Below are 26,243 nucleotides of genomic sequence, written 5' to 3'. Positions count from 1 at the left end.
CCATGTATATGCCATTCATCCTGGTATATAACCCCATCCTGCTCTACATGCCCCCATCCTAGTAAACATGCCCTTATCCTGGTATATGCTCCCCCAATCCATGTATAAGTACCCCATCCATGTACATGCTCCCCCAAATCCATGTATATGCTCCCTATGCTCCCCCAATCCATGTATAGTGGGTTCAGAAAGTATTCAGACCCCTTTAAATTTTTCACTCTTTGTTTCATTGCATCCATTTTGTAAATTCAAAAAAATTCAAAAAAGATCATTTTCTTTCTCATTAATGTACACTTTGCGCCCTATCTTGACTGAAAAAAAACAGAAATGTAGAAATTTTTTCAAATTTATTAAAAAAGAAAAACTGAAATATCACATGGTCATAAGTATTGAGATACTTTGCTCAGACACCCATATTTAAGTCACATGCTGTCCATTTCCTTGTGATCCTCCTTGAGATGGTTCTACTGCTTCATTCGCGTCCAGCTGTGTTTAATTAAACTGATAGGACTTGATTTGTAAAGGCACACACCTGTCTATATAAGACCTCACAGCTCACAGTGCATGTCAGACCAAATGAGAATCATGAGATCAAAGGTTCTGGCCAAGGAGCTCAGAGACAGAATTGTGGCAAGGCACAGATCCAGCCAAGGTTACAAAATAATTTCTGCAGGACTCAAGGTTCTAAGAGCACAGTGGACTCCATAATCCTTAAATGGAATTAGTTTGGGACCACCATAAGTCTTCCTAGACCTGGCCGTCCAGCCAAACTGAGCAATCGTTGGAGAAGAGCCTTAGTGAGAGAGGCAAAGAAGAACCACAAGATCACTGTGGCTGAGCTCCACAGATGCAGTAGGGTAAGGCGAGAAAGTTCCACAAAGTCAACTATCATTGCAGCCCTCCACCAGTCGGGCCTTTGTGGCAGAGTGGCCCGACGCAAGCCTCTACACAGTGCAAGACATATGAAAGCCTGCATAGAGTTTGCTAAAAAAAACACAAGAAGGACCCCCAGACTATGAGAAATAAGATTCTCTGGTCTGAGACGAAGATAGACCTTTTTTGGTGATAATTGCATCATGATATGGGGGTGTTTTTCAGCTGCAGGGACAGGATGACTGGTTGCAATTGAAGGAAACATGAATGCTGCCAAGTACAGAGATATCCTGGACGAAAACCTCTTCCAGAGTACTCTGGACCTCAGACTTGGCCGAAGGTTCACCTTCCAACAAGTCAATGACCCTAAATACACAGCTAAAATAACAAAGGTGTGGCTTCCGAACAACTCTGACCATTCTTGACTGGCCCAGCCAGAGTCCTGCCCTAAAGCCAATTGAGCATCTTTGGAGAGACCTGAAAATGGCTGTCCACCAACGTTCACCATCCAACCTGACGGAACTGGAGAGGATCTGCAAGGAAGAATGGCAAAGGATCCCCAAATCTAGGTGTGAAAAAATTGTGGCATCATTCCCAAGAAGACTCATGGTTGTACTAGCTCAAAAGGGTGCTTCTACTCAATACTGAGCAAAGGGTCTGAATACTTATTATCATGTGTGTCACAATCCATTATTGGACTTGTGGCAGCTTTGGTTCCACTCAGTTTAAAACTTTTTTACTTTTGGATCAGGGGGTTAATGTCAGTTTTTCCCCAGCTGGCAATCTGGTGTTACTGCAGTGCTGCTTGGTCAGCTGATGCAGGTGGTGACCACTCCCATCATCCTTTAAAAGGTCACCTGATGCATCAGCTGACTGTTAGTGATACAGTTCCTTTCTGAAGACCAGCCAAGCAGGTGCAGCTTTCTGGTATCAGCCACGTCTGGTGTTTGGAGTCCAGTTGCTGTTGCTATCTGCGGTGTGAAGCTTAGCGGCGGTGTACATAAGCTAAGTGTGGAGTTTTTGGTACCTTGTCCCTTTAGTGTTTGTCACTTTCCCCTGTGTGTATCATTCTGCAGAGGTGAGGCTAGTGCTCCTTGCCGGCCAGTGCACTAGCCAGGGCAGTAATAGATGACTACTAGGGACGAGGTATCCTGACGGCGGCAAGGGGAAGGACCCAGATAGAGCGTTAGGTGAGTGGAGGGACAGGCTCAGGTTGGAGCTCAGGTGGTGACCATCCCTCATTCCCCATTGGTAGGGCCTTCCTCTCCCTTATCTCATCTCCGTTGTCCCGTTGACTGACCGACCATCCGTTGGGTCGTGTCAATCTGTGAAAATGTGATATTTCAGTATTTCTTTTTTAATAAATTTGCAAAAATTTCTACATTTCTGTTTTTTTCAGTCAAGATGGGGTGCAGAGTGTATATTAATGAGAAAAAAATGAACTTTTTTGAATTTACCAAATGGCTGCAATGAAACAAAGAGTGAAAAATTTAAAGGGGTCTGAATATTTTCCGTATCCACTGTATAGAACTGTGTACATACAATTGCTCATTTTGCCCTTCTTCCCAGTTAATTCTTCTCTTTTTCATTAGGCCTATGACACCATGTGACTAAAAACTGACAAGCTGAATCTTTCTAATCTCTATCTAGAAAGCAGAATTTTTTTTTTTACTGCATGAGACAACATTAGAACTACAATTCTATATCAGTGCAAAGTCCTTGGCAGGGAAAAGAGAAAAGCAGCTGAGTCAGAAGTTGAAGAAGGGTGGAGCTGAGCTGCCAGGGACTTTTCAGCTATGTAGAATCAGAAATTCTATCACTGCATGATTCAGTGTGGGGGAGGGGTGGTGTAGCTGAGTGAGCCTGTGTCACATTATAAACTTTTCTCTCAGCTCTCCTGATAACTGAGTGTGTCTGTACTCCAATGTCTATTGTACACAAGGAGCTCACCTCACACAGAAGCAGTTTGTTCTGGGCTATTACTGTGTGAGGTGAAAGTACAGACTGCTCTGATCTCACTGAAGATCACATCCAAGTTGAACACAACAGACATAAGTGTGATTACTGATGCAGTACGGGAGGAGCACTACAGCTGAGCTGACAGTGCTGAGAGGTGGAGAGCTGATAAGGGAGTTTGTAATGTGGCACAGCTAAATTCAGCTGTCCTTCCTTCCCTCAAAAGGGATCTTATCTGAAAAGTTGTGACTGTCATCTGTGCTTTCTAATCAAGCAGGAGTTTAATCCAGAAGATCAGATCTGTCTGACATTACATCTCACACACTGAAAAAAGGAGAGTTCTTCTTTCCTTTGAGTGTTGTGGCCTGCTTATAATTGTTTAGCATCATACAGGGAGAAAAAGTACATACCCCCAATGAAAAAATATGTAATAACACCAAGTTTGACTAAAAAAAAATAAATGTTTTGGTTTGCTCTGTATCCATTATTGCATCCTATGTCAAGTTGAACATGAATAATTTGGAAAAAGGTCCCCAGCATGTTTATTCAGCATTTGAAAATTAATAGTATATCCTTAGGATATGGTGTCTGAATATGGGCATTCTCAGTCAGCTGTTTCAAAAGCCTGAGGAGCGCAAAACTGCCAGCGCCAGATTTTTTCAAAGCCATGCAAAATATTGCATCGTTGTTCCTCTGTAGTGAATAGGACAACAGCCATGAAAGGTACAGTGTAGGCAATTATGGGCCAGACTGCAAACTGCTGGAAACATTGAAGAGGCTGTGCCTTTAGGTAATGGACTTTTCTCACAGTGTAGTTTGAGTCAGTGGACTTTTTTAAGAGGCACAGGCTGCAGCTTTCGATAATGGACTTTTGGCACAGACTCAAGCTTTAGGTAATGGACTTTAGACACAGACCATCATAAAATAGTTTATGCAAGACAGGGGATGATGAATTTGAATGCACAATCTATACATATACAGTTAGGTCCATATATATTTGGACAGAGACAACATTTTTCTAATTTTGGTTCTAAACATTACCACAATGAATTTTAAACACAATTCAGATGCAGTTGAAGTTCAGAGTTCAGACTTTCAGCTTTCATTTGAGGGTATCCACATTAAAATTGGATGAAGGGTTTAGGAGTTTCAGTTCCTTAACATGTGCCACCCTGTTTTTAAAGGGACCAAAAGTAATTGGACAGATTAAATAATTGTAAATAAAATGCTCATTTCTAGTACTTGGTTGAAAACCCTTTGTTGGCAATGACTGCCTGAAGTTTTGAACTCATGAACATCACCAGACGCTGCGTTTCCTCCTTTTTGATGCTCTGCCAGGCCTTCACTGCGGTGGTTTTCAGTTGCTGTTTGTTTGTGGGCCTGTCTGAAGTTTAGTCTTTAACAAGTGAAATGCATGCTCAATTGGGTTGAGATCAGGTGACTGACTAGGCCATTCAAGAATATTCCACTTCTTTGCTTTAATAAACTCCTGGGTTGCTTTGGCTTTATGTTTTGGGTCATTGTCCATCTGTAGTATGAAACGACGACTAATCAGTTTGGCTGCATTTGGCTGGATCTGAGCACACAGTATGGCTCTGAATACCTCAGAATTCATTCGGCTGCTTCTGTCCTGTGTCACATCATCAATAAACACTACTGTCCCAGTGCCACTGGCAGCCATGCATGCCCAATCCATCACACTGCCTCTGCCGTGTTTTACAGATGATGTGGTATGCTTTGGATCATGAGCTGTACCACGCCTTCGCCATACTTTTCTCTTTCCATCATTCTGGTAGAGGTTGATCTTGGTTTCATCTGTCCAAAGAATGTTCTTCCAGAACTGTGCTGGCTTTTTTAGATGTTTTTTAGCAAAGAACAGTCTAGCCTTTTGATTCTTGTTGCTTATGAGTGGCTTGCACCATGCAGTGAACCCTCTGTATTTACTTTCATGCAGTCTTCTCTTTATGGTAGATTTGGATATTGATACGCCTACCTCCTGGAGAGTGTTGTTCACTTGATTGGCTGTTGTGAAGGGGTTTCTCTTCACCATGGAGACTATTCTGCGATCATCCACCACTGTTGTCTTCCGTGGGCGCCCAGGTATTTTTGCATTGATGAGTTCACCAGTGCTTTCTTTCTTTCTCAGGATGTACCAAACCGTAGATTTTGCCACTCCTAATGTTGTAGCAATTTCTCGGATGGGTTTTTTTTGTTTTTGCAGCTTAAGGATGGCTTGTTTCACCTGCATGGAGAGCTCCTTTGACCGCATGTTTCCTTCACAGCAAAACCTTCCAAATGCAAGCACCACACCTCAAATCAACTCCAGGCCTTGTATCTGCTTATTTGAGAATGACATAACGAAGGGATTGCCCACACCTGTCCATGAATTAGCCTTGGAGTCAATTGTCCAATTACTTTTGGTCCCTTTAAAAACAGGGTGGCACATTTTAAGGAGCTGAAACTCCTAAACCCTTCATCCAATTTTAATGTGGATACCCTCAAACGAAAGCTGAAAGTCTGAACTTCAACTGCGTCTGAATTGTTTTGCTTAAAATTCATTGTGGTAATGTCTAGAACCAAAATTAGAAAAATGTTGTCTCTGTCCAAATATATATGGACCTAACTGTACATCATGTCATAAACACCTATGTCCACAATTCATTAAAATTGTGGCTCAAATGCATCTGAATACATAGAAGACCCCAATATAAGAAAATGCAAGCTATCAAAATCAATATATACTTTATTAGTAAAAAATAAAACCACATACACAGAAAAAAATATGACAATGGAGAACACAGGTATTGAAAACCCGTGAGGGAATCTCACCACAAGACAATTCAAAGCATATAAAATTGGTGGTGGATTTTTTTTTTTTTAATGGGATGCAGCATTTACTTACCTTATATCAGTACATCGGGTCCAGCTATAGTTGGGGGATTTACTACAATTAACATGCTAATCCTACTTTGTCTCCTTAATTGCCTATTTAGCTACCAACCCATTGTACACAGCTGCTATACATTCTTGTTTATATCCCCCTTGTTGTATGTATTTATCCAGCTTGATGCAATTACGCACTCAATTATACATTTAATTGTCTTGTGGTGATAATCCCTCCCAGGGTTTCAAAACCTGTGCTCTCCATTCTCATACTTCTCTTTCTGTGTTTTTGATTTTATTTTTTATTAGTAAAGTATATATTGATTTTATTGGCTTGTATTTTCTTATGTTAGTGTCTTCCATATACAACATGTCTTCAAGTAAAGAAATCAACCTCTTAGAGGCCACATGAAAATCAATACTGGAAAATCTGTGAAATAGAGCAAGTCTGCATAAAAAGTCACAATAAAGATAGACGATCTGACACATCCACCAGGGAAAAAAACAATTTACAGTTGATAGTCATCCCAGAGAATAAATTCATTTCCAAAAGGACAATATTTCTGTAAAAAATTATCTCCAACTATGTCACATCCCCACCTATAAAGATTATTATTACTACGGTATTATAATTATTATTATCTGTGCCCTGAGTACAGACTGTGAAAATATTATCATGGTAAAAGTATAGTATACAAGTTGTTCCCATGCATTATGGGGACTTGTCCTGGTTGTTCTTTCCATATATGTTGTAAAAAAATTATTATATCATAAAGAAACTCCTTACACATAATCCCATATCAGCATCCTGTACGTTTTCTGAAAAACATGGGTAACACATGTAACTATCAGACCGTTCCAAAAAATTAAGTGGCTGTCCAGGCTAGGGACAAAAGTCGGCAGTCACTCAGACTGCCGAATATTCCCGCACACACTGGGAATATTGAGGAATTGTAACAGCATGTGCACAATTGCTGTCATAAATCGTCAGTCTATGTGACTGCAGACCTTTGCACACCATGGCAACCCCAATAAAGATTCTTGGTAAGGGTCCATTTACAGGGACCAACCGGCGGCACAGTAAGGCTACTTTCAGACTTGCGTTATGAGACGCAGCGCAGGGCCGCCGCTAAGCTCCACCCCCGGCCATGCCTCTTTCGGTCAGCTCCTCCTATGGGCGCATGACGCTGCATGCGACCGACGTACCCTATATTTAGCGTTGGGTACGCTGGCCGTGCGCTGGTCTGCTTTTGCTGGTGCATGCGCCCTTTTGGCGCTGCGCCGAGCGCACAAAAATGCAACACTGTGCATTTGGCGCGGCCGGGGTGGAGCTTAGCGGCGGCCCTGCGCCTTATAACGCAAGTCTGAAAGCAGCCTTAGACTGCCTATTGGTAAGACCAAAGCAAAATACCTATGTTAGATCACTCAGTGCGCATAGGCTGCCATGCTTCTCGGCAGCGTTAGTCCTGTTTACACCGAACGATGCACCCCCGGAAACAATGATTCTATTTTGTGCTGTGTAAAAGAAAATTTCACAAGATGAACAAGTGTTTTGCTTTTCAATGGGTGATCGGCAGCCTGATTACACTTCAATATGAGGTACGGTAATTGTTATTTTTTAAAAACACTCATTCCTTATCTTTCAGTGTAAATGCAGCATAAAGGGGTTATCCACTACATTTACAACCCCTTCTCGTCACTCATGTTTGGCCCTGTTCAAAACAAAAACACTTTAAAATATACACCTTCTGATGTATACGTAATCAAGAGGCAATGAGAGCAGAAGTTGCTGTTTCACTGCCTCTTCATTACGTACACATCCGAAGGTGAGGAAAGAGAGCTGATTGTGTGCAGGGCTCATGCGATGTAACAACCTCATATATACCCCTGGAGTACTAGTGTCAACACCGCTGGAACAACGCCAGAACGAGAGGTGCATATAGGTGTTTTTTTTCTAACAGGTCCAATCATAAGTAATGAGAAGGGGGTGTCAAAGTAGTGGACAACCCCTTTAAAAGCAAATCTGTCAGCTGTTTTGGCCGCTATAAGATGCGGCCACCGCCTTTTCAGGGCTCATCTACAGCATCTGCTGTAGATAAGCCCCCGATTCAACCTGAAAGATAGGAAAAATAAGTTTTCTTATACTCACCAGGGGGGTTTGCGGTCCGGTCCGATGGGTGTCGCAGGTCAGGGTCCTGCACCTCCCATCTTCTTGCAACGCCGCCCTCTTGCTTTATTCATCGCGCTCCTGCGTACTCGTACTTATCTGACCTTTCCCGGCACCTGCACACTGCAGTACTTTGCTCTGCCTTCAACAGGGCAGAGAAAGTACGCCTGCGCAGGAACGTGATGCCAGGGACGCATTAAGCAAGCAGGAGGGCGGCGAGGCAAGAAGATGGGAGGCGTTGGACCCGGACCTGCGACACCCATCGGTCCGGACTGCCCCCCCGGGTGAGTATAATAAAAATTATTTTTCTTATCTTTCACTTTGGATCGGGGGCTTATCTACAGCATTATAGAATGCTGTAGATAAGCCCTGAAAGGCAGTGGCCGCATCTTATAGCGGCCAAAACAGCTGACTGGTTCCCTTTAAGCAAACCTGTAAAAAACTAGAAACAGTAATAAACATTGCTATTTCCATTTATCAGCCTATGCTAAAAAGATTATTTTGAAACTAGATGGAGGCCCGATGCTATCGCATCGGGAGGGTCATAATGTCACGATGGGGGCAGGCTTTGCAGCGTTGAGAATCTCTCCCCCCATGTGCTCACCCACCTATCCACTCTCTCTTTCCCCATGTGCTGACCTCCCGTCTGTGCTCTCTTCTTTGACCTGTCTACCCCATGTGCTAACCCCTTTGTCTGCTGTCTCTCTCCTTCCTGTGCTGTTTTCTCCCCTCATGTGCTGTCCCGTTTGAGCTGTCTCCCCCCTGTGCTCTGTCTCTCTCACACCTGTGTCTGACCGTGTATGGAACATAACACAGCTCCTGGGCAGGGGAGCAAGCAAAAGACAATACTGACATTGCAGCAGATCACAGAGGATACATTTTGTGAGGTTAAATACTGTTTAAAAACAGTCGGTGTTCCGCTGGTGGTACCGCGCAAGAGGCGGCCTGTGTGTGTGAGTGGGTGTATGGTGCGTACGGCATATTGAGTGTGTGTGTGTGGTGCGACGGTGTTCCGCTGGTGGTACTGCGCTATAGGTTGGTGCCAGCAGCAGTTTCAATATTGAGACACCCATCACTTGGGTGTCCCAATATGGCGGTCAGTGAACTTCCTCTGCTTGGAATTCTGGGATACGGTGACATCTGGACAGAACAGGAAATGAAAACATTACAAGGCAATTATATAAATAGATGATACTGCCAAGATCACTTCTGTTTCCAAGCCTGGAGCATGCAGTTATTACCAATAAGTCATTTTTGCATTGATGATATGGTGAAGATCTGAAATTGCTGCTTGATCATATACCACTTCATGAAGACCAATGGTGAAACAATTTGAACAGAGCTTTATTTTTAAATTAATGCTCAAAAGGCCCTCAATTAGCTATTTCTGTTAAAACAGAACACAAGTGCACCCAATGGGAGAAGTACAAGTGTATTTTAACGACTGCAAAAACTCTGCTAAAAAAAAACAATTGTTAAAATATATTGCTCCAATATACACCTTTTTATTGCTAAAGGGAACCTGTCACCTCGTTTTTCAGCTATAAGCTGCGGCCACTGCCTTTCGGGGCTTATCTACTGCGTCCTAGAATGCTGTAGATAAGCCCCCGATCTAACCTGAAAGATATACTCACTCGGGGGCGGTCCGATGGGCGTCGCAGGTCCGGGTCCGGCGCCTCCCATCTTCATGCGATGTCATCCTCTTCCTTGCTTCGTGTTGTGGCTCCTGCGCAGGCGTATTGATCTGAGCAAAGTACTGCAGTGCACAGGCGCCGGGAAAGGTCAGAAAGGCCCAGCGCCTGCGCACTGCAGTAGCTCTACCCTCAACAGGGCAGATTAGTACGCCTGCGCAGGAGCCACTACACAAAGCAAGAAAGATGATGACATCGCATGACGATGGACCTGCGACACCCATCGGACCGAACCACATCGGACCACCCTGGGTGAGTATAATCTAACTTGTTTTTCTTATCTTTCAGGTCGCATTGGGGGCTTATCTACAGCATTACAGAATGCTGTAGATAATCCCCATAAGGCAGTGGCCGCATCTTATTGCGGGAAAACGAGGTGACAGATTCCCTTTAACCTCTACAGACAATCACTACCATTGTAAAGCATTGCTTTAATAACTTGCCTGATCAATGTAAAATGCAGTTCCAGCTCGTATCTCCCTCCTCTGCTTCAGATCAGATTCAGTAGTGTCTCTGGAGAGAGAGATATATTCAACTTCTCGCTTAGTCAGCTCCTGTAATAGCAATGAAACAAGTTAAATATTGGAACTCATTAACCAATAACATCTCTTAAAGTTGTCCAGTTTTAAAACAGATGCCCTACTCATTAAAGGGAATCCATCAGCAGGTTTTGCCATGTAATCTGAGGGCTGCACAATGTCCTGACAGAGGCCCTGATTCCAGAGATGTGTCACTTATTGGGCTACTTGGTGCAGCTTCGATCGAACCCATGTTTTCTGTGCTGTAGATGTAGCTGTGGTCACAATGCGGAGCTGTGTATAACCCCTCCCACACTCCTGAATGACAGCCTCCTGTGTGCATTGTACATGGTCAGGAAGCTGCCAATCAAATGTGGGGGCGAGGGGTTACACAGATTAGCCTGACTGCCTGGAAAGAGACACTGTCCTGCAGTGATAATCTCCAGCTGATAAAACACTGATTGCATTACAGCTATAGCAAGCTACTGAACAAGTGACACATCCCTGGAATCAGACTCTCTACACTATGCTGCTCTCAGATTTCATAGCCAAAACCTGCTTAAAGATTCCCTTTAACATTTTATCAGTGAGGATCTGACTCTAGACACCCCCAGAGGTCAGCTATTTGAAGGAGCCATGTCATGCTGGCAAGCACTGCATCTTCTTCATTTTTTATATAAGTCTGTACTTTTGTAGCGGTTAAGCTAGAGTATTCCAGCTTTATAGAAATCACAGAGCACCAAGAAAAGACCCTGCCCATACGCCGGGATGCACAGAAATATGATTACAGGAAAACTTCAGACACTGATTACACAAAAAGGATTTATTTACCACAGGTATCATTTCAATAAGTATTACAGCGCCGATATGGCCCTGTCTGCACTTTACAAAGCAAAATCCTGCTCACAAGTTTTCTTTAAACTTAGCCCCAATTCATTAAAGTCTGAAAGCTCATGAAAAACACTTGTTGAGACTTTTGGCGTTTTGACGATAGTTTCGAACAGCTGCCTGGCAAAATGGGAGGAGCTTAGGCAAAATAAAATGGGGCATAGTGACTAATTCATTACGAGCTGTGGCATACCGCACACCAGAAATATTACTCCAGTCACTGATTGGAGTAAGATTTGTGGCAAGGTGCATGCCACTTTTGTGATGCGCCTGGTTCATTAAGAGGCGTGCGATTATTAATGAATCGTTGTCTCTGACTCCAACACGCCCCACATCAAAACTAGCATGAACAACACGGTCTTTATGAAATGGGGCATGATAGTACAGTCAACATGATAGTACAGCATGATAGTACAACATGATAGTACAGTCAAGAGAAAAGCCCTTGTTTCATAAGATGGGAAATCCCCTTTGTACCATAGAAACATTAACCGTGCTCCGCTCACTTTCTCATTGAGAAGCAAGCACGTCTACAAATATCAAAGACTGACTCTCACTTCTAAACAGAAAACAAGGTGTGAACAGGAGCAGGCTAAAAGAGCCACTTCCCAACGTAACTAGCAAATTAAAGCTGCACTCTGTACTGCTATAGTTTGCAAACATGACATATATGAAATTGGAATTGCATTACTGCTCCAGAAAATAAGTTAAATTGTAGATACTTAGAGCATAAATTGGCCAATTCATGTGTGCTCAGCGGCAACAACAAGGCGAACTTCTTTCCTGGGAACCTACCTTAATATGATACCACTGCTGGGCTAAGAACAGAGTCAGTCTTTAATATTTGTATACAGAGGTTTTCTGACCGAGCTATCCACCCCTCAGCATATGGCGGTTTTATCATAGCTCGATCCTACCCATATATTTATAGGCTTTAGCCCTAGCCCACTATGCAATTCCAAGTTCATATACGTCATGTTTGCATGCTATAGCGGTACAGAGTGCAGCTTTAATTTGTTGGACATGACGTCTAGAGATATCTGCTGGCTTGTGTGTTATTCCAGTAAACAGGACAGGTGCGCAATAAGTGCTGCTCCTGCCAGCAGATATCTGTAATTGTGAGGTCATCTCTAATGTGAAATGAGTGGAACCTGGAGCTGGATTACCTTTCTAATGATACAGGCTATTTGTAACTTAATGGGAACCTACCAGAAGGATCACACCCCAAACTATTTATTTGCGCATGTAGCGCTTTGAAAGAGGAGACCTACAATACCTTTACATGGCCAGTCTGTTCCTCAGTTACTGAGAAATCGTCATTTGTCTTTCAGTAATTTTTATTACATTTTTTAATATTAACAGAAATAAAAGGGATGGGAAAAGGGAGGAAAGCGATGTAAATAATTCTTTAATAGGGAGTAATTGGGATAGTAGGAAAGGAAAGGATAATAAAGGAAATGGAGAACTTAAATGCACAGATCTTCCTTAGATGTTACAATAAAATGCTTTAACAAGCATAGGTTCATGTATACATAACAAAAATAACAAACAGAAATTATTTATTTTCCTTAGATAATTTAACGGTAACTTAATATTATAGTTCCATTTCATATCAAATAGAATTGTGAAAAGCGATAGTCCCATAATTCCCTTTTTTTTTTTCAAAGAGATCTGGCTAAGACACAGGATTATTCAGAAGGAAGTGAAATCATGATAATAATATCCAACACTCTAGGGACATTTGGTTTCTTCAAGGAGGCTGCGATTGAGTACTTACGCACCAGAAATGCATGGATTAACATACCGTATATACTCGAGTATAAGCCAAGCTTTTCAGCACATTTTTTTGTCTGAAAAAGCCCCTCCTCGGTTTATACTCGAGTGAGAATCCCAGAGAATGGAGGAGGAGCGGCAGCAGCGGAGCAGTAGGTCAGAGGAGGCAGGAGCTGGATGCTACGGCTTAAGTCCGTGCCCACTGCGAAATAGAAATTAATATTCACTGCGCTGGCAGTTAATATTCATTTCTCTGTAATAGACGGCACAGTAGTCACAGCCGCCAGATTCCTGCAGCAGCTGGGAGATCACGTGTGCCCACTAGTTAAGGGAATGAATATCCATTTGCCCTCCACTCCCATGGGCATGGAGAGCAGTGAATATTTATTCCTTTTAGTAGCGGGCACACGTGATCGCCGCGCCGCTGCTGGCATCGGAGCAAGATGCTGCGAGGGAGCGCAGGGACGGTAAGAAGGATGGTATATATTTTTTAATGTTTTTCTGATGGTGGCCATGCATACCAGGATAGTGATGAGGGGCCATGCATACCAGGATAGTGAAGAGGGGGCCATGCATACAAGGATGGGGATGAGGGGGGCCGTGCCTACCAGGATAGGAATGAGGAGATATGCATACCAGGATAGTGATGAGGGGGCCATGCATACAAGGATGGGGATGAGGAGGCCGTGCCTACCAGGATAGGGATGAGGAGACATGCATACCAGGATAGGGATGAGGGGGCCATGCATACAAGGATGTGCATGTGGAGGCCATGTATACCAAGATGGGGATGAGGGGACAATGCATACCAGGCTTATACTCGAGTCAATAAGTTTTCCCAGTTTTTTGTGGTAAAATTAGGGGCCTCGGCTTATACTTGGGTCAGCCTATACTTGAGTATATATGGTAGGTTTACAAGTGGGGTTATTATTCTCCATATCCAGTTAAAAAAGGGCTTTTTTGGAGAATTATAGTTATGTCTTGCTTCATTTAGCTGGTTAATAAATGAGGTTGCCTCTTTCCAAAATTTTTTTTAATTTAGGACGTTTCCAAAATGAGTGCTGAATGTCACTATCTGGTCCATAGTTTCTCCAACATGGAGATGAGGTGTTTGGAATTGCTTTTGCCAATTTTCTTGGGGAGAAATACCATTTGGTAAGATATTTGTAGCAATATTCATGGAAGGTCATAAGTATGTTGGATGAGTAATTTAGTTTCGTGTGTTCCTGCCATTGAGCTGTGGTAAATTGCTTCAAAGAGAATATTACTATTAAAATTATAAATATTGCTGACTTTCCAAATGAGTTGATTGTGGTGTCACACAAAATAGTTAATACATTTCCCACATGTCTACTTTACATAAGCACAATTTTGGAAACATAATTTTTTTTGTTAGGACGTTATAAGGCTTAAAAGTTGACCAGCAATTTGTTATCTCTTATTTTTTCAACAAAATTTACAAAATAATGTTTTTAGGGACCACCTCACATTTGAAGTGAGTTTGGGGGTCAATATAATAGAAAATAACCAAAAGTGGCACCATTCTAAAAACTGCACCCCTCGGTGTGCAAAACCACATTCAAGAAGTTTATTAACCCTTCAGGTGCTTGACGAGGACTAAAGAAATGTGGAAGGAAAAAAATATATATTTTTTTATTTTTAGCTAACTAAGGGGGTGATAAAGGAGGGTTTGATTTACTATTTTTATTTTGATCACTGTGATAGGGTCTATCACAGTGATCAAAATTAACCAACAGGAAAAATTTCCTATTGTTGCCAGGTGGCCGGCCAGCAGATCTCGGCGGGCGCACATAGCATGTGCCTGCCATTTCTCCCGAAAGAAGACCCTAGCGGCCCGAGTGACTTCACGGGGGGGTTGCAGGGAAATCTGAGGTACCGAAGGTGAATCGGGGGGACCCTATTTTTCTCTCCTCTGATGTGCGATCACATCAGAGAAGAGAGAAATTAAATGGAAAATCAGACTTTTTTGGCGACCGCCGTTATACCATTAATAATGGCGATCGCAACACCGGGGTTGGTAAAAACTGACCCGAATCATGTTCTCTGGGGTCTCAGCTACCCTAGTAACCGAGACCCCGGAGAAATTCCGACTCTGGGAGGCGCTATACCCTTATTTCTCAGTGCTGTTAAAAAGCGGCGCTGTGGCATAAGTACCCTTAACTGCTGCCGTTAAAAAAGGCGTATCAGCTAAAAGCCTAGAAATTTAAAATGCAAGTAGTATCCAGCACTACTTAAAAACCGCCTTGGGCTGATGCGAGCAGTGCTCAGTCAGAAAAGGAGGCAGTTAACATCTACAAGAGTATACTACAGAAAAACAAAATACTAACCTGCAACTCTAAACAGAATAAAGCAAGTGTGAACAGGTGCAAGCTACTATGACTACATAATCAAAAGGATGCCATTTAAAAATATTTTATTTGTGTTGCCATATTCAACTTTGGCACTGATGGGAAAGTGTGAGCACTGGGTTCTTGTGCCTTTCTGATAGATTTTTTTTTTCAAAAATCTCTTTTATTCAAGAAAACAACAATATGGATAAAGACATGTATATTCACATAGTTATCAATATTCAAAGATACGAATGGAAAGCAAAGATGCCAAAATAGCATTTCTGACTCGTAATATAACAAGGCAGAGTTTAACCCCTTAGTGACAGAGCCATTTTGAAGCTTAATGACCAGGCCAATTTTTACAATTCTGAACACTGTCACTTTATGAGGTTATAACTCTGGAAAGCTTTAAGGGATACCATCCGCACATGAAGAACTCACTTTATGCATGGTGGGAATAGCCACATGCGTAAAATGAACGTTTCAATGCAATCCTATGGGTGCGGAATCGCCGGGATTCCGCAAAAAGAATGAGCATGCTGCGGATTTTTCCGCGATGCGATTCCGCAGCGGAAAAATCCGCAGCATTAGCACAGATTGCATGGGATTTTTTGCGTTTTCGCGGCGATTCCACGCGTAAAAAAACGCTGCTTTAACGCCAAAAAACGCATCTTGTGCACACAGCCTTAAAATGCACAGTTGGGGCAATTTGACTCTTAATATTACAGGCCTTTTTATAGACAAATCTTGGGCCTCGAGGGATTAATGGACCTATAGTGTTGTACCCGCTCTGGGATTGTACACGTTTTTTACCATTTGCCCTACCTTTAGTCCTTCTGATCGTCCGTAATTTTATTATTTTCAATACCCTGTATACCATTGGTGTCTTTGTCCATTGGGCTATCTGTTGCCATGAAGTGGCTTTTCTTTTGGTTATTTAACCCATGCCAGTGATCGTTATATTTGGCTATATTTGGCTATTTCATTATCAGAATTAGTGATGTTACCTTAGGTTGAACTATCTATTTGGGATCAGTGCCTATTACTAATTATCTTGAATCTATGTTATTCTCCTGCTTTTACTCTATGGTTTTATGTCTCTCCATATACAAGAAGCTTTAGAGTGCAAGTTTTAATATTAACGTATATTATATTTATTTCTGACAATCTTGGTGACGATTGTCTAGTATTTGCTGCTAAAAACTCTTGTGCACTTTAGCGCCACTGTATTTATTTTACTTTTAGCTTCTAAAGTTTGTCTGAGAAAAGGGTGGGCCGATGAAATGGCATTGAACACCTTTGTTAAGAATGGCAGCAGCTGGGTTGCAAAGGTTTGATAAAATTTGGCAGTGAAGCCATCCGGCCCAGGGCTCTTATTAGGGGGAGTCTTTTTGATAATCAATGAGACCTCATTCTGATGGATTTTTATTCAACTGTTTTTAGAAGTGAAAAAAATACAACAATTTAGGCTTTGCTTATTTTTCATTTTTCATAGAGTTCAACGGGCGATTTAAGTGATATTTTAGTTTTATAGTCTGAACCATTACGGACTCTGAAATAACAAATATGCATACTATATTATTTTCTTGCCCACATTAAAAATGACGATTTGTTGGTTTGTTTTTTAAAAAAGGGGTGAAATTGGCTATTTCCACGGGGTGTCCTAAAACTTTCTTCATTAACTTTTCTTTCAGGAAACATGACCTAAAATTAAGCTTCTAACTACTGAGCAGGGTTGTCTAAATCACAACTTACCAAATATTGCATAGCTATAGCTCTCCGAAGAGGACCTGGAGGGCCAATGAGGAAGATGTCTTGCCCCAGAAGATCTTTTTGCATTATCCATCTTAAATGTTGCACAACAGACTGGCTTAGAGGATCAGAGACTGAAATTCAAAGAAATAAATAAAAGCATTGTTTTTGTCATAAATCAATAACACAATTTGAGAGAAACAGTGGCTTGGAACAGCTCAACCCCCATGTGCCTAAAAAACCTGCTGCTTGGTTGTCAAATAGTTGCACAAGGTTTAAGGGAATAGATTAGAAAAAAATGGTATTTACCTGCTGCCACAGTGGTAAATTGTAGGAGAGAAAGGTTTTAAACATGTGCTGCAGTCTAACTGGAAGTGTGGCTACTGGGAGAAAATGAAGTTATATCCTCACTGCAGCCACTTGCTTCCAGTCATCGGGGTGGAGCTATCGGTTGAGGGCATTCAGTGCTCAATAAACAGTGAGTGGGTCGTAATAACATTCACCGCATCTTGACCAACTTTCTGTTATGCACAAGTGCGCAAAACAGGATGTCATTCAAGGAGCAGGGAAAGTGATTACCATGCACACAAAAGTGTAGTGAATTCTGGCTGTCCACAGCCCCTAGTGTCACCTCCAGTGACTGGGAGTAAGTGGCTGCAGAATTACTTTAATAGCGGGCACGCTTTTTTTTTTTTTTTTTTATCATGATCACTGTTATGCATTGAATAACGGCGATCACTTGATCAGGGACCAGAACATCCGTCCCTGATCGTGTACTTTAAAGTCTCACCTACCTCTGGTTTTCTCAAAAATAAAATATGAAATGGTTATCATTATAGATCCTACAAAAGTATACAAAAAAGATCTGTCGCCTAAATATGTTGACCTATAAATGTGTAGTATATTACAGATCTGCTGTACAGGTTACTAAAGACAAAAACATTGTGCAGACTAGCTAATAGAAGCTATCCGAAAATAGCATATTACAGTGCATCAATCCAATTTCAAAGTAGACACAAAAGTCCATAAATCTCTGCAGACAGAACAATGAGAACTTAGATCCTGCCTTTAAAATACAGCTCTGGCAAAATATTAAGAGACCACTTCCAAATGTTCAGTTTGTCTGATTTTTCTCTTTATAGGTATTTTTTGGAGTAAAATGTAAATTGCTCTTTTAGTCTATAAACTTCTGACAACAGGTCTCCGAATTTCCAAGCCATAAATTTTGTTTGTTTTTCTCTGAAAAGGAGAAATGGTCAAAATTAAAAACAAAAAAAAAACTAAAAAAAACAGTGCTTTCAGACCTCAAATAATGCTAAGAAAACAAGTTCATAATCATTTAGAAACAACAATACCAATGTTTTAACTCAGGAAGAGTTCAGAAATCAATATTTTGTGAAATAACCATGATTTTTAATCACAGCTTTCATGCGTCTTGGCATGGTTGTCACCAGTCTTTCACACTGCTTTTGGGTGACTATATGCCACTCCTGGTACAAAAATGTAAGCAGTTGTTCTTTGTATGATGGCTTGTGACTATCCATCATCCTCTTGATTACATTCCAGAGGTTTGCAATGGGGTTCAGGTCTGGAGAACGGGCTGCCCATGGCAGGGTTTTGATGTGGTGGTCTCGTAATTTTTGCCAGAGCTGTATGTTCCCATTATATATGGCAGCATATTCAGGTGGCAGATCAATTATAAGGGTGGCAAAGTAATGGTGTGGTAGAAATAAATGCATAACCTGACACTTTAGATGGGAGTCTAGGAAAGTAAAGTGGCTGCACCTTTCAGAGATATAGAGAAGTAAAGGAACGTACATGAAATGTGATCTCGCCTGTCATCACCCTTTGCCTCACTCACATGATAAATCCATTTTCCTTTTCACTATGTGTCTCTATCTTGTGAATTTTCCCTCCATGAGGCCCATTTGTCCTGAATAATGCCAACTTCCAGCCTATAAAGTTAGTTAGCACATATGACATATCCTCCGCATACGCAACAAATCTAAAAGGTATAAATGGTGGATTTAAAGGTTAATTATGGCTTTGGGGATGTTAAAAATAATTAGGTAAAGAATTAAGATATATTAAGGGCTTTTCATGAGGGGAGAAACGTTGAATAATGAATCAATTATAATTCATTTTTAGCTTTGGACAAAATGAGATAATGTATTACAAGGTCTATAATTACACCTGGAAAATGCAAAATCGTTTTTAAAGGACTGCATACAGTTTTTTTTATGTCGGTGTTATCAGTTCTAAATTCTAAAGATTTTTGTAACAAATTAGATCCAGATAATGATTATAAAGTAAATGGAAAACACTGGAATTAGAAGAGGCGCAATAAATAGTATCTACTATGTAAATATTAATGTAGGTACCAATAACTGTTTTAGGGTGCATGCCCACAATCAGGAAATACCAGCAATTTGGACGCAGCGTTTTTTCGCTCCATTCATTCAAGCAGTTAAATCCACATGTGTTCATTGACCAATGCGGATTTACAGCATCCAATAAAAGGTATATACTGGAGTATAGGCCGAGATTTTCAGCCCATTTTTTTTAGGCTGAAAGTGCCCCCTCTCTGCTTATACTCAAGTCATTCTCCCAGGGGGTAGGCGGGGGACGGGGAGCGCAGGAGTCGGCGGCTGTCAGATCATACTCACCCCCTCCTGGCGCGGTCTCTGCACTTCCCTGCTTCTCCGATGGCCCCCAGGCACCGCAGCTCTTCCTGTGTTCAGAGGTCACGTGGTACCGATCATTAAAGTAATGAATATGCACGCATATTCACTACTTTATTGAGCGGTACCAAGTGACCGGTCAATAAAGTAAAGTCCCCAAACAGAGTGTGGACAGCAGCGCAGAGGGAGAGGGCTCCACAGCACCGCAACAGGCAGTGGGGTGGCCAGAGGGCGAAAACGGTCAACTGTTCTCTAGAGCACCCCCATAAAGCAAGCTCCCAGGCCAAGAGTTAGGTATTCCACAGTCTGGCACTTTTTTTCTTAAAGAAAGTGCAGACGAAAAATAAAAAAGTAATTTGCAGCCTGCGCTGTAGCAAGAACAGCAGGGGCCTGACCACTACCTGCATGCTCAGGAACATGTCATCAAAGCACCTGAGTAGGTGGTCTGAATGTCTTTGTCTACAATCAGCGTCTGCAGATGACACCACTGTGTCTTCCCCTGTGCTACGTGCTTGCCATTTTTCTGTCCAGGACGCAGGTGCTGATGCCTCCCTCCTTGCACCTTTCGTTGTACATTCGCAAGCACCATCAGCAACTACGTCCAATTACTTGTCTCATCACAGGCCTTGGAATGCAAATGCAATTACACAGTCACTATTTCTTCCGGTGTGCCGTCCTTGCCTTACAGTAGCATGTGTTCCATAACATCACCCGTTCTTTGACTAACGCAGTTACTGGGAAGGTCCACTTAGCAACCAACTCATGGACAAGTTCTTGTAGTCAGGGATGCTTGATGGCACATTGGGTGAACCTTGTGGAGATCGGGATCAAGTCAGATCCTGGGATAGCACATGTGCTACTGACGCCGGGGATTACCGGCCCTAGTTCCATTAGGATTTCCTTCACCTCCTAAACCAGTTCTTGCACCCTCCTCCTCCATATCCGAATTGTAATCTCGGAGCATGTCGTCCATATCAGTCGCAAGCTGGATTAACTGCAGCACTGCCTCGGTGAAGCGGCTAAAGACTCTGCTGAAGCTATTTTGTTTAGGTGACAAACAGCCCACAGCTGCAGAGTTGTGGAAGGATATAACAGACCAGACAGATTTGTGGCTCTCGCCATTGAACCTGCAACCAGGCATGATTCCTGTGTGATAATGGCTGTAACCTGAAGCTTGGTAACCTTGCACACGTACCATGCCTAGCCCACCTGCTCAACTTAGTGGTTACATAGTTTCTGAAAATCTACCTAGATTTGCCTGAGCTACTTGTGAAGATATGCTGTGTGTGCACCCATTTCTTCAAGCCAGTTACAGCTGCTGGCAGTGCTGCAGCATGTCTTGCAAGTTCCAGCTCACAGACTGGTGAGTGACGTGACCACGCACTGAAACTCCACATTACATATGTGTGCAAGGGTTGGAGAGCAGCAGACAGCAGTATTTGAATACCAATTACAACATGCCGGTCAGTATTTCCATCAACCTCCGCACATAACAACCGATGAGTGGGCATAAATGTCTGACATCTGTGAGGTCCTACAAAACTCTGAATAAATCAAGATGGTGAGTGGCGGCGACGATGCCATATTTAATATAACTATCCCGCTTCTGTGTTGACTCAAACACTCACTGCTCACAATTAAAGAGGAAGTTTTGCGTGTGGAGGAAGAAAGTTCACAAGGTAATACTACCCAGCTTTATATCATCTTCTCAGCACAGATTGGGTGATAATGAGAAAGCTGAGGAGGAGGTAGAACAGGAGATGGTTGCCTGCACTACAGAGAGTACTACCCACACCAGCTTCATCCCATCTGTTTAGAGGAGAAGGAGGAGGAGATGGAGAGTCTTCCTACTAGTGGGAACAGGGAAGTCTTACCTATTGGAAGTCTGGCAAACATGGTTGAATTTATGCCCTGCTACTTTTTCAGTGACCATCGGGTTATATGCATTTTGGCCAACATTGATTACTGGTTCTTTCTCTTCACCCTTCTCGACCCAAGGGGAACTTTCCATCTCTCCTTCCTGCGGTTCTAGACGAACAATAAGTACAAAAAAATTCCATCTGACAACACCTGGTGACCGAGGTCATAGGTCCTTGGGCAACCAAGGAGAGATGAGGGTGACAAGGTTCAAGAGAGGAAGGGGAACACTATCAACGGTCTGAGACAGTTTCAATAGCCTCTTCCAGTGAAGATAGAGGATGGAGAAGGAGCAGCTAGCCAACAGTACTAGTGTCCTCCTTGATTCCTCTGTGCCGTACAACTACTGGGTATCCAAGCGGGACACAAGGCATGAACTGTCCCTCTACGCCTTGGAGGTGCTGGGGGCATAACAAATGATAGGCGCATCCTCCTGTCAACTGAAAATGCTGACAGGCTGACTCTTAACAAAATGAACAAGGCCAGAATTGGCCCAAACTTCTCAACCCCATCGGAAGACAGCAGCGGAACATAAAGTCCATTCAAATGTTCCTTTTTTTCTGGGGTATTCTCACGCAACCTTTTCCACGCAAACCTGGTATACAATTCATGGATTCTTCTTTTTCTTGTCCTGTTCCTATTCCACCATATCTACAGGTTCATCATGCGGCACTCGCTCAAAATTTATAGTGGGTCATCCAGAGGCACTGGCTCATAATTTTTAGACGGTAAACAGGCGGCTATCGCTCATAAATTTTAGAGGGTCATCAAGCGGCCCTCGCTCAGAATTTTTGGAGGGTCATCATGCGACCCTCACTGTTAAATGTAAAATACCCTCCTTCATAATTGCAAAAGTTTGGGCACCCCTGGTCAATATTACTATTGTAAACAGTTAAGCAAGTTAAAGATGAAATACCGTCATCTTTAAAAGTATCACAGCTTGTAAAAGCTTTTTGTAGCCAGCCAAGACTCTTTCCATTTTTGTTTGAGGGATTTTCATCCATTATTCCTAGGAAAATCCTTCTAGTTCTGAGAATATCCCCAGTCGTCTTGCATGAATTGCATTAAAAGAAGCATAGAGGTTCACGACAAGAACATAATTTTGCCTCTATGCAAGTCACTAGTGCAGCCCAACTTAGAATAATGTGTATGAAAAGGACATTGGTGAATTTGAGGTCGTGCAGAAAAGAGTGACCAAGGCTATTAAGGGAAGGGGTGGACTGCAATACCAAGACAGGTTCTCAAACATGAGGTTATTCAGTTTGAAAAGCCGAAGTACAAATATATGATGACACAGTACAGGGATCTTTCTAATGATCTTTTTCCATCTAGGCCTGCAGTGATGCCAAGGGGGCATCCTCTACATCAAGAAAAGAGAAGGTTTAATCACAAGTACAGATGCAGATTCTTTACTGTACTGTAAGAGCAATGAGACTATGGAACTCTATGGCATATAATGTTGTAATGGTTGATTCACTACAAAAGTTCAAGGGGGTCTAGATGCCTTTCTTGAATAACATAACATTACAGGTTATGAGTATTAGATTCTGCGATGGGACGATGATCCAAGGAACTAGTCTGATTGAAGTATGTGGAGTCAGGATGGAATTTTTTCCCTAATATGGAACTGTTAGCACCTGGCCCATGTGTCTACAATAAACACTAAAATCTTTGAAACTATGGGGGCGTGTTCTTCTTTCTTTGGAGTGTTGCTGCCTGCTTATAATTTCCCAGCATCATGCAACAGGAAGCAATACACACCTACAATGGAAGCTATCTGATAATACCTATGTGGACTTAAAGTGAAAATTAACTCATTAGAGACCAGATACTTTGATTGCTAGTATATCAGCAATAGAGAGACAAAATTATGAAAAAAAAATATATATCTAAACATTTTATTCCATTCTGCAGATATTACATCCTGTCCTACATTGAAAATTTGGTCAGAGGTCCTCTTTGCATATCAAAATATTCACTGTACTAATACACAAAAAAATAAAAATTCAATAAACAAGATGAAACCCATACAACCCCCCCCCCTAAAAAAAATCACAGGAGGCCCCTGCAAAAATCACTTGATTCAACAATACAATTAAACCTCAATAGGAACATCCGCTGGTGCACATGTGCATAGCCTGCGTGGAGGTTTGGAGGAATGTTCAATAACACTGCACAACAAATTTCAGGGAAGTTCTTGTCCCCTGAGAAAATTTTATTGTATCTTTTACATTTTGATATGCTGAACAGGAATATTTGCTTCAAAAGTCTGTATCACGTAAGGTTTTTAACCCCTTAATGACCGGAGCTTTTTTCAGTTTTGCGTTTTCGTTTCTTGCTCCCCTTTTTCCCAGAGCCATAACTTTATTTTTCCATCAATATGGCCATGTGAGGGCTTATTTTTTGTGGGACTTGTTGTAATTTTGAACGACATAATTGGTTTTAGCATGTCGTGTACTCGAAAATGGGAAAAAAAATTCAAGTGAGGTGAAAATGCAAACAAAGTGCAATCCCAAACTTGTTTTTTGTTTGGCTTTTTTGCTAGGTTCACTAAATGCTAAAACTGACCTGCCATTATAATTCTCCAGGTCATTACGAGTTCATGGACACCAAACATGTCTAGGTTCTTTTTTTTATCTTAGTGGTGAAAAAAAATTCCAAAGTTTGCTTAAAAAAAAACCAAAAAAAACATTTGCGCCATTTTCCAATACCCGTTGCGTCCCCGTTTTTCGTGATCTGGGGTTGGGTTAGGGCTTATTTTTTGGGCGACGAGCTGACGTTTCTAAGGATACCATTTATGTGCAGATATGATCTTTTGATCGCCGGTTATTGCATTTTAATGCAATTTCGTGGCGACCATAAAAACCGTAATTCTGGCGTTTTGATTTTTTCCGCCACTATGCCGTTTAGCAATCAGGTTAATCCTTTTTTTTATTGATAGATCAGGTGATTCTGAAAGCGGCGATACCTAATGTGTATGTGTGATTTTTTTGTTGTCGTTTTATTTTGAATGGGGCGAAAGGGGGGCGATTTAAACTTTTTTTTTTCATATTTTTTAAAACTTTTTTTTATTTTGGCATGCTTCAACAGCCTCCATGAGAAGCTAGAAGTATCCACAACTTGATCGGCTCTGCTACATATAGGCTAGATCACCTGTATGTAGCAGAATTACAGCATTGCTATGAGCGCCAACCACTGGGTGGCGCTCATAGCAATGCATCATCAACAACCATAGAGGTCTGGGGAGACCTCTGGTTGTGATGGCAACACATCGCTGACCCCCGATCACGTGACGGGGGTCGGCAATGCTCGTATTTCTGGCCCGGTGGCCAGAAGCACTGGTTAAATCATGCTGTCAGCGTTTGACAGCGAGATTTAACTAGTTAATAGGCGCGGGTGGATCGCGATTCCACCTATGACTATTGCGGGCACATGTCAGCTGTTAAAAACAGCTGACATGTCCCGGCTTTGATGCGGGCTCACCGCCGGAGCCCTCATCAAAGCGGGAGTACTAGCATTGGATGTACTATTCCGTCCAATGGCAGTAAGGGGTTAGGAAACAACAGTTTATAGTCTACATTATGACGTCCAAGACACTACATACATGTGCATCGATGTCAGTAGCAGAAGCAATTGTTCAAAAGTGTTTTGCAGACAACATTCATTTATAATCCATGTCAGATGCTTCTTGAATAAGAATCTAGCAGTAGTCAGCCAGCATTGACGTACTCCACTTTCCCTGGTACCTTTTCTCCATCAGCGCAATGTCTTGGTGAAATCTTTCACCGTGTTCATCGCTAACGGCACCAAAAAAAAGTCCAAATAAGAATGTAGAAAATGCATTTTTAGTGACATATTGCATTTCATCAAATGATATGTTGTGAGTATGTTGTCCACAAGTTGTTCAAAGTTTGGTACCCTGCTGTTGCTAAGGAAGATGAAGGTCACATATTTAAAGGCTTTCCATGCCACTTGTTCAGCACCTTGCAAAAGACCATCAAAGCTACTGTCATTCATTATATCTCTGATCTGTGGGCGAATAAAAATACCTTCTTTAATCTTTGCATCACTTATTCTTGGAAATTTCTGTCGCAATTAAGAAAAGGCTTCCGATTCTTAGTTCATTGCTTTGACAAAATTCTTCATAAGCCCAAGTTTAATATGCAAAGGAGGGAGAAATATCGTTGCTGGATCAACGAGAAGATTATGTTTAACATTCTTCTGTCCAGCAACCAGGTTTTCGCAGAGTGGCCAGTCTTTTCTCGTGCACGACTGTCCCACTCACAAATAAAACAATACTTGGTATATCCAAGCTGCTGTCAAAGAAGTGCAACAATGTTTAGATCACCACATATGTTCCAGTTATAATTTTTATAATTAATGTGGGTCAACAGTAACTCCATATTCTCATACGTTTCTTTCATGTGTACAGCATGTCCAATAGGTATAGAAGGATAAAAATTTCCGTTGTGTAGTAAAACAGCCTTCAGACTTAAAACTGATGAGTCAATGAACAGTCGACATTCCTTCGGGTCATGTTCTCATCCAAGAGCACCAAACAACTCCAAGACGTCGTTGCAAAAGGTTAAACTGTCGGCATGGTTGAAAAATTGATTAAGGTGTTGACGACTGCGAAAAACAGAAAATCTTGTTCCTGGTAATAAGAGAGTCTGTTCTTGTAGCCTTGATCCCAATAATTCTGCCTGCCTCTTTGACAATTTCAAATCTCTGACCAAGTCACTCAGATCAGCTTGACTGAACAGATGTGAAATAGATGTAGAAGGCTCAAAGTC

General features: G+C 41.9%; 1 protein-coding gene across 2 annotated transcripts in view; it reads right to left on the bottom strand.

Annotated features, from left to right (window-relative positions):
* The window catches only part of VWA8 (von Willebrand factor A domain containing 8), a 670,166-nt gene that overhangs the window by 574,410 nt on the left and 69,513 nt on the right, over positions 1-26,243 (bottom strand). For both annotated transcript variants that reach the window (XM_073580317.1, XM_073580318.1), the window contains exons 4-5: positions 16,856-16,986; positions 10,014-10,124 (exon numbers count right to left, since the gene is read on the bottom strand). In XM_073580317.1, the coding sequence (XP_073436418.1) occupies positions 10,014-10,124; positions 16,856-16,986 (242 nt within the window). The remainder of the gene's footprint in view (positions 1-10,013; positions 10,125-16,855; positions 16,987-26,243) is intronic.

Source organism: Dendrobates tinctorius, unplaced genomic scaffold (assembly GCF_039654945.1).
Source record: "Dendrobates tinctorius isolate UK_male_01 unplaced genomic scaffold, ASM3965494v1 ptg000064l, whole genome shotgun sequence".
Taxonomy (NCBI): domain Eukaryota; kingdom Metazoa; phylum Chordata; class Amphibia; order Anura; family Dendrobatidae; genus Dendrobates; species Dendrobates tinctorius.
This window is presented reverse-complemented; position numbering and strand designations above follow the sequence as displayed.